This window comes from Salvelinus namaycush, chromosome 25 (assembly GCF_016432855.1).
Source record: "Salvelinus namaycush isolate Seneca chromosome 25, SaNama_1.0, whole genome shotgun sequence".
Taxonomy (NCBI): Eukaryota; Metazoa; Chordata; class Actinopteri; order Salmoniformes; family Salmonidae; genus Salvelinus; species Salvelinus namaycush.
In genome coordinates, this window is record NC_052331.1 from 25910223 (window position 1) to 25919370 (window position 9148).

General features: G+C 41.5%; 1 protein-coding gene across 1 annotated transcript in view; it reads left to right on the forward strand.

Moving 5' to 3' along the window:
- The window catches only part of LOC120020399 (neuropilin-1a-like), a 76515-nt gene extending 69766 nt beyond the window's left edge, over positions 1–6749 (forward strand). Inside the window, exons 17-18 of the mRNA XM_038964028.1 lie at positions 3544–3597; positions 3925–6749. Coding sequence (XP_038819956.1) covers positions 3544–3597; positions 3925–4208 — 338 coding nt within the window. The 3' untranslated portion in view covers positions 4209–6749. The remainder of the gene's footprint in view (positions 1–3543; positions 3598–3924) is intronic.
- The last annotated feature ends 2399 nt before the right edge of the window (positions 6750–9148 follow it).

A 9148-nucleotide genomic window follows, 5' to 3' on the forward strand; every position in this document is an offset into this window, starting at 1 on the left:
CATCAGACCAGAGGACATTTCTCCAAAAAGTACGATATGTGCAGTAGCAAGCCGTAGTCTGGCTTTAAAAAAAAAAAATTATGCGGTTTTGGAGCAGTGACTTCTTCCATGCTGAGCGGCCTTTCAAGTTATGTCGATATAGGACTCGTTTTACTGTGGATATAGATACTTTTGTACCTGTTTCCTCCAGCATCTTCACAAGGTCCTTTGCTGTTGTTCTGGGATTGATTTGCACTTTTCGCACCAAAGTATGTTCATCTCTAGGAGACAGAACGTGTCTCCTTCCTGAGCGGTGTGATGGCTGCGTGGTCCCATGGTGTTTATACTTGCATACTATTGTTTGTACAGATGAACGTGGTACCTTCAGGCGTTTGGAAATTGTTCCAAGGATGAACCAGACTTGTGGAGGTCTACACATTTTTTTGCTGAGGTCTTGGTTGATTTATTTTGATTTCCCCATGATGTCAAGCAAAGAGGCACTGAGTTTGAAGGTAGGCCTTGAAATACATCCACAGGTACACCTCCAATTGACTCAAATGATGTCAATTAGCCTATCAGAAGCTTCTAAAGCCATGACATAATTTTCTGTAATTTTCCAAGCTGTTTAAAGGCACAGTCAACTTAGTGTATGTAAACTTCTGACCCACTGAAATTGTGATACAGGGAATTATAAGTGAAATAATCTGTCTGTAAACAATTGTTGGAAAAATGAATTGTGTCATGCACAAAGTAGATGTCCTAACCGACTTGCCAAAACTATAGTTTGTTAACAAGAAATTTGTGGAATGGTTGAAAAACAAGTTTTAATGACTCCAACCTAAGTGTATGTAAACTTCTGACTTCAACTGTATAGCCCTTGGTTCACTCCAGACTTGACTGCCCTTGACCAATACATAAACATCCTGTGGCGTACTGCATTAGCATTGAATAGCCCTCGCGATATGCAACTTTTCAGGGAAGTTAGGAACCAGTATACACAGTCAGTTAGGAAAGCAAAGTCTAGCTTTTTCAAACAGAAATTTGCATCCTGTAGCAAAAAATTCCAAAAGTTTTTCGGACACTGTAAAGTCCATGGAGAATAAGAGTACCTCCTCCCAGCTGCCCCCTACACTGAGGCTAGGAAACACTGTCACCACCGATAAATCTACAATAATCAAGAATTTCAATAAGCATTTTTCTATGGCTGGCCATGCTTTCCACCTGGCTACACCTACCCAGGCCAACAGCTCTGCAACCCCCACAGAAACTTGCCCAAGCGCCCTGCTTCTCCTTCACTCAAATTCAGATAGCTGATGTTCTGGAATATCTGCAAAATCTGGACCCCTACAAATCAGCTGGGCTAGATAATCTGGACCCTCTCTTTCTAATATTATCCGCCGCAATTGTTGCAACCCCTATTACTAGCCTGTTCAACCTCTCTTTCGTATCGCCTGAGATTCCTAAAGATTGGAAAGCTGCTGTGGTCATCCCCCTCTTCAAAGGGGAGACACTCTAGACCCAAACTGTTACAGACCTATATCTATCCTGCCCTGCCTTTCTTAAGTCTTCGAAATCCAAGTTAACAAACAGATCCCCAACCATTTCGAATCCCTCCGTACCTTCTCCGCTATGCAATCTGGTTTCAGAGCTGGTCATGGGTGCACCTCAGCCACGCTCAAGGTCCTAAACGATATCATAACGGCCATCGATAAAAGACAGTACTGTGCAGCCGTCTTCATCGACCTGGCCAAGGCTTTCGACTTTGTCAATCACTGCATTCTTATCGGCAGACTCAACAGCCTTGGTTTCTCAAATGACTGCCTTGCCTGGTTCACCAAATACTTCTCAGATAGAGTTCAGTGTGTCAAATCGGAGGGCCTGTTGTCCGGACCTCTGGTAGTCTCTATGGGTGTGCCACAGGGTTCAATTCTCGGGCAGACTATTTTCTCTGTATATATCAATGATGTCGCTCTTGATGCTGGTGATTCTCTGATCCACCTCTACGCAGACGACACCATTCTGTATACTTCTAGCCCTTCTTTAGACACTGTGTTAAAAACTTTTTACAGATAGCCCCCTTTTTTAAAAACATTTTTCCCTAAATGGCATACCCAAATCTAACTGCCTGTAGCTCAGGCCCTGAAGCAAGGATATGCATATTATTGGTACCATTTGAAAGGAAACACTTTGAAGTTTGTGGAAATGTGAATTGAATGTACCCTCGTAAAACTGACTATCCTACCAATCTTTTACTTCGGCGATGTCATTTACAAAATAGCCTCCAACACTCTACTCAGCAAATTGGAAGTAGTCTATCACAGTGCCATCCGTTTTTGTCACCAAAGCTCCATATACTACCCACCACTGCGACCTGTATGCTCTCATTGGCTGGCCCTCGCTTCATATTCATCGCCAAACCCACTGGCTCCAGGTCATCTATAAGTCTTTGCTAGGTAAAGCCCCGCCTTATATCAGCTCACTGGTCACCATAGCAACACCCACCTGTAGCACGCGCTCCAGCAGGTATATTTCACTGGTCATCCTCAAAACCAACTACTCATTTGGCCGCCTTTCCCTCCAGTTCTCTCCTGTCAATGACTGGAACGAACTGCAAAAATCTTGCAGATATAAGCTGGAGACTTATATCTCCCTCACTAACTTTAAGTATCAGCTGTCAGAGCAGCTTACCGATCACTGCACCTGCACACAGCCCATCTGTAAATAGCCCATCCAACTACCCTCATCCCCATATTGTTATTTATTTTTGCTCTTTTGCACCCCAGTATCTCTACCTGCACATCATCATCTGCACATCTATCACTCCAGTGTTAATGCTAAATTGTAATTATTTTGCCACTATGGCCTATTTATTGCCTTACCTCCCTAATCTTACTACATTTGCACACACTGTATATAGATTTGTCTATTGTATTATTGACTGTACGTTTGTTTATTCCATGTGTAACTCTGTGTTGTTGTTTGTGTCGCACTGCTTTGCTTTATCTTGGCCAGGTCGCAGTTGTAAATGAGAACTTGTTCTCAACTGGCCTACCTGGTTAAATTAAAAAATATATATATATCAATCTAGAACAGGATCATCTATTTTGGATGGAGTTAATGGAGAGAGTGCTCAAGACTGCGAGAGAGTGCTGTGAGATGGGCTGTCTGTCCCCACCCTGAGCATTGATGATTCATCATGCAGAGGCCGCAGAGAAGCCAGATTTAAACATTGCATATCATTTAACAGTTCAATTTCACGCCATGCTGTATATAAATAATTTATTATAATTGACCGGATTCTCGCAGCTATTTATTCCGTGAAAAGGGAGCGGTTTTGGGCTGTAAATCCCGGTAAATCTCGGTAATCGGGTTCCCACCCATCAACCCTAGTCACTGCCCACCTTGACTCTGCTAAGGTTGCAAATCCTATTGGAAGGGAACAGGCAGGAAATATGAAATCCTTCAACCAGGACTTCTGGACATCTTTGGGAAGGTAACCAGAATGGTAGTTTGTTACAATACTGATCCTGCTTATGATGTAGAACAACTTTGTTTCTCCTCCAGATCCAGATATACCAGAGGCTCCTACGTCCCAGCCAACAGAGATCTGCATATACCGTGAGTGCAGTACCTCACTGCTCATTGAGCTTGTAATATATATTTTTTTTAAATCTCTAACTCTCTAAATTCGAGCTCATGCTAGGCCATATACTGTATGTATCCAGCTGTTAAAGTTTTTTTTAAGGATCTTCCATCCTTAACAACTAAAGTGAAGAGGGACAAGAAAGTAAAGAGGAGAGATGCTGTGTTAGAAGGGCGTGGGACAGATTCAAACCCATGCCAGCACTGGCATACAGTACATGTGTGCTTTGAAGGCAGCAGGAGTAACTGCTAGTCTAGACCACCCCAGGCTACTAAAGTGTTTCTTTTCCATCTCTATTTCAGCGATGGACCCCTACTACCCAGAGGAAGTGGAGAATAGCGAGCTGGGTGGCCCAGGCAACATGCTAAAAACCCTGGACCCCATTCTCATCACCATCATCGCTATGAGCGCTCTGGGGGTTTTCCTGGGAGCCATCTGTGGTGTTGTCCTCTACTGTGCCTGCTCGCACGGCCACATGTCCGACAGCAGGAACTTGTCGGCTCTGGAGAACTATAACTTTGAGCTGGTGGACGGCGTCAAGCTAAAGAAGGACAGCAAGCTAAATGCACAGAACGTGAGAGCGTGAGAGCGTGAGCGCTCACAGAGCGTGAGCGTCATCCTCTGAGGGAAGAGAACACAAGCAGCCTCATAGCTGGAGGAACTAGACCACCGGACGGAGGGTTGTGAGTTGTGACTCAAGTGTTATCCTATTCCTTATATAGTGCACTATGTAGGGGATAGGGTGGCATTTGGGATGCAGCTGGCTTTAGCAATGGTGGGAGGTTGTGACTGAGCCATGCTATTCTCAGGAGCTGCAGTGAAAGGAACCTACCCGTAGTGGGCACTGTGTATAATAAAACGTGTACAGCAAAAATGATTCTTTAGTTTTTTGTTTGTTTTGCGACGTGCTTTGTTTTTCTGTAATCAGATGCTGGTGATGAGACCAATTGAGATGGAAGTATTTATCATGTTTTTGTTATTTTTCTTCTGGAAGGATAGGATATTTTATTTTTCATCAGAGGTCATTATTATTTCACAGAAATAGCATAGAAACGTATATTCACTATCCTGATGCGTGGCTCTTCGGCTGGTCATGTTATCAGTTTGTATGTCTGCATCGATTTGTGCATCGATTTGTGCATCTTGTTTGTGTGTGTGTGTGTGTGCGTGCATGTACGTGTGCGTGCGTGAGCAAGTGTATGTGCATGCATGTGTGTATGCATCCAGAGGGTGCTTGCCCTGGCCCTAGACCTGTGTCTAGTTCCACAGTGCCTTTTTGAAAATTTCTGTTGCCTTTTCTCCACTGATTCTGTTCTGATCATAGCAGTATGTTAGGCATCGGCTGATAGAGTCTGATTCTGATCATAGCAGTATGTTAGGCATCGGCTGGTAGAGTCTGATTCTGATCATAGCAGTACGTTAGGTTGGTAGAGCAGGGTCAGATTGGCAGGATTCCATGCCATCCCTCCATAGCACATGACACATCCAACTTATTGTACATAGGTTTTAATATATTTGAGCGCCTTTATAAAAAGAGACAAAATGCTGCAGTATCCTTTCTTTGTGGTTTATGTATCATAGGCAATGTTATCTGGCTGTCATCATGTATGTAATAGGCATTTTGTGTTGTTATGTTCCATTGGTGCTCTCCCAATGCTGCCTGGGAAATGAGGGTTATTATAGCCAATGGTTATGGCCTTTTGAGAGATGTTCAGATTCAGCCATGATCATCAGTATTGAGCCTTATTAATAGGGGCAACAATTGGCTACAAAGGCCTAACAAGGAGAGAGTGAAGAAGTGTCAAATGGCACCCTATTCCCTAAAGAGTGCATTACTTTTGACCAGAGCCCTATGGGCTATATAAAAGTAGTGTACTATATATGGAATATGGTGGTATTTAGGACGTATTCAGACAACAGAATGGGCGGCTGAAGCATCTCTACGAAGAAAATGCAATCACAGTGCTATGACAATACCTGGGACATTATGGGCCAGTTTCTCAGACATAGATTCAGAATCTCGTTGAGAATGCTTTCAAGTCCTGGACTAGGCTTAATCTATGTCTGGGAAACCGGCCCTACATCTCTGTGGTGGAATGATGGCCCTTGATAGAATGAAAGAGACTCTTATGACGTCATGCTGTTTTCATGTACTGTAGCCTACATCCTCTTTGCTCTCCTTTTTGTCTGTATTGAATGTTAATGTGAAGAGTTCAGACAAAACAAAGTACTGTATAAAATGGCGAAGACAGATCCATGGTTTAATCAATGGATGTGATGTAGCTATACTGTTTATTCCTTCCGCCGGGGTCTATGAGCTTCTATGTTTAGATTCTTTCATGTTTTCTTCATGCGGGGTAGCTAGTTAAACAGATGTTTCATAGTTCTGCTTCGAGCTCATAACAGTATTCCACATTCCATAGGATTAGAATGATTGGAATTAAAATGAGTCATTCTATTTGTATGGTTCCACCACTTGTAAAGGCATAATGTTTTGGTGTAGTCTTCGTCAATAGGAAAGGATGCTGCAGCAATAGATGTGAAAACAATGTTGCACTGATATATTTAAAAGATCTTTGTGTTGTTTATGATATTGACTTGTGAAAAAAGAGAAAGAAAGCAAAAGAAGGATAAGACAGTGTTACAGATAACTCTTTTATATGCTTTCAGATGATATAGTTCTGAAATGTACAATTATGGAGATGTTTTTCATTATTGAAAAAGCTATACATGTCTCTTTACTTACGTAATGTTTAACTTGGTATGTTATATCACCTTGTGTTTTTTGTACTGTCACAAATGTCTGTGCCATTTTTTTTCTACAAAATGTTTGATTTTCAATACTGCTTCTGTAATTTGCCGTCCCAGATAAAAAAGAAAAAAAGAAGTTAGCAGTTGAGGCCTTAATGACTCAAGTAATTTTTCTTTACTTGGACTCCGTCCCAAATGTCCCTATTCCCTATATAGTGCACCCATAGGGCTCTGGTCAAAAGTAGTGCACGGTGTAGGGAATAGGGTGCCATTTGACTCCCTGGTCAGCTTCTACCCATCTGTCTATGTTGTTTCTGACTCTGATCAATGACTACTACATTCCAAAGAATTGGATCAAATAAATGTTTGAATAAGATTAACTATTTCAAGTTGTTTTGGTTTAGAAAGTGATAATTGTGTATTTTCCCCATCATATACCCAAAGTTGTACCCTTTTAATGTGTCCTTTGTTATATCCACATTGAACACTGGAGGGCGGTGTTGTATAGAATGCTGCACGTGACGGGCCACTCCAAATCAATAGCAACAAATCAAGTAATCCTGTGCATTGTCCGTGTGTTACAGTTTCTCACACATAAAGTTATTAGGGTATTACATTATCAAATACAGTGAATTACCAGCACAACTCAGTTCCTGTAATGTATAGTTGTTTACGGGTAGAGATACTGTACCAATGTGCGAAGAAGACGTGTGGTTAGAGTGAAATGTCCTGATAAAGCCACCATCACCATAGAGCTATCAGACATAGAGCTATTCTTCATATCACCATAGACCAGAGGTTATTAAGCTTTTTCAGCTCAAGACTCAAATTAGAAATGTCCTCGAACTACCCAAATTCTATTTGCCATATATTTTTAAACTGTGCTGTGATGTTTCTCAAAATTTCTGAACCGTTCTTTTCTCATAGATTCTACATATTGTAAATTAAAGATAAACATTTTTGCTAAGAGTATTACATTATTGATCGATTGACTATGACTTTTTAAATCACCCAGCAGTGCTATTTGCAGAGTTAGCTCCAGGTAAATGTTACAATTCTTCAGCCATTCCTGAACCTGCGACCAAAAACAAGCTACATATGGACAATACCAAAACGATGTAATGATTCTGTCTATTCTCAGCAAAATCTGCAGAGCTGGGATGGTTGTATCCACTATATACAATTGAAGTCGGAAGTTTACAAACACTTAGGTTGGAGTCATTAAAGCTCGTTTTTCAACCACTCCACAAATTTATTGTTAACAAACTATAGTTTTGGCAAGTCGGTTAGGACATCTACTTTGTGCATGACACATGTCATTTTTCCAACAATTGTTTACAGACAGATTATTTCACTTATAATTCACTGTATCACAATTCCAGTGGGTCAGAAGTTTACATTTACTAAACAGCTTGGAAAATTCCAGAAAATGATGTCATGGTTTTAGAAGCTTCTGATAGGCTAATTGACATCATTTGAGTCAATTGGAGGTGTACCTGTGGATGTATTTCAAGGCCTACCTTCCAACTCACTGCCTCTTTGCTTGACATCAGTGGAAAATCAAAAGAAATCAGCCAAGACCTCAGAAAAAAATGGTAGACCTCCATAAGTCTGGTTCATCATTGGGAGCAATTTCCAAACGCCTGAAGGTACCACGTTCATCTGTATAAACAATAGTACGCAAGTATAAACAGCATGGGACCACGCAGCCTCGTTCTGTCTCCTAGAGATGAACGTACTTTGGTGTGAAAAGTGTAAATCAATCCCAGAACAACAGCAAAGGACCTTGTGAAGATGCTGGAGAAAACAGGTACAAAAGTATCTATATCCACAGTAAAACGAGTCCTATATTGACATAACATGAAAGGCTGCTCAGCAAGGAAGAAGCCACTGCTCCAGAACCGCCATAAAAAAGCCAGACTATGGTTTGCAACTGCACATGGGGACAAAGATTGTACTTCTTGGAGAAACGTCCTCTGGTCTGATGAAACAATAATAGAACTGTTTGGCCATAATGGCCATCGTTATGTTTGGAGGAAAAAGGGGGAGGCTTGCAAGCAGAAGAACACCATCCCAACCGTGAAGGACAGGGGTGGCAGCATCATGTTGTGGGGGTGCTTTGCTGCAGGAGGGACTGGTGCACTTCACGAAATAGATGGCAACATGAGGCATGAAAATGATGTGGATATATTGAAGCAACATCTCAAGACATCAGTCAGGAAGTTAAAGCTTGGTCGCAAATAGGTCTTCCAAATGGACAATGACCCCAAGCATTCTTCCAAAGTTGTGGCAAAATGGCTTAAGGACAACAAAATCAAGGTATTGGAGTGGCCATCACAAAGACCTAACCTCAGTCCTATAGAAAATTTGTGGGCACAACTGAAAAAGCGTGTGCGAGCAAGGAGGCCTACAAACCTGACTCAGTTACACCACCTCTGTCACGAGGAATGGGCCAAAATTCACCCAACTTATTGTGGGAAGCTTGTGGAAGGCTACCTGAAATGTTTGACCCAAGTTAAACAATTTAATGGCAATGCTACCAAATACTAATTGAGTGTATGTAAACTTCTGACCCACTGGGAATGTGATGAAAGAAATAAAAGCTGAAATAAATCATTCTCTCTACTATTATTCTGACATTTCACATTCTTAAAATAAAGTGGTGATCCTAACTGACCTAAGACAGGGAATTTTTACTAGGATTAAATGTCAGGAATTGTGAAAACTTAGTTAGTTTAAATGTATTTGGCTAAGGTGTATGTAAACTTCTGACTT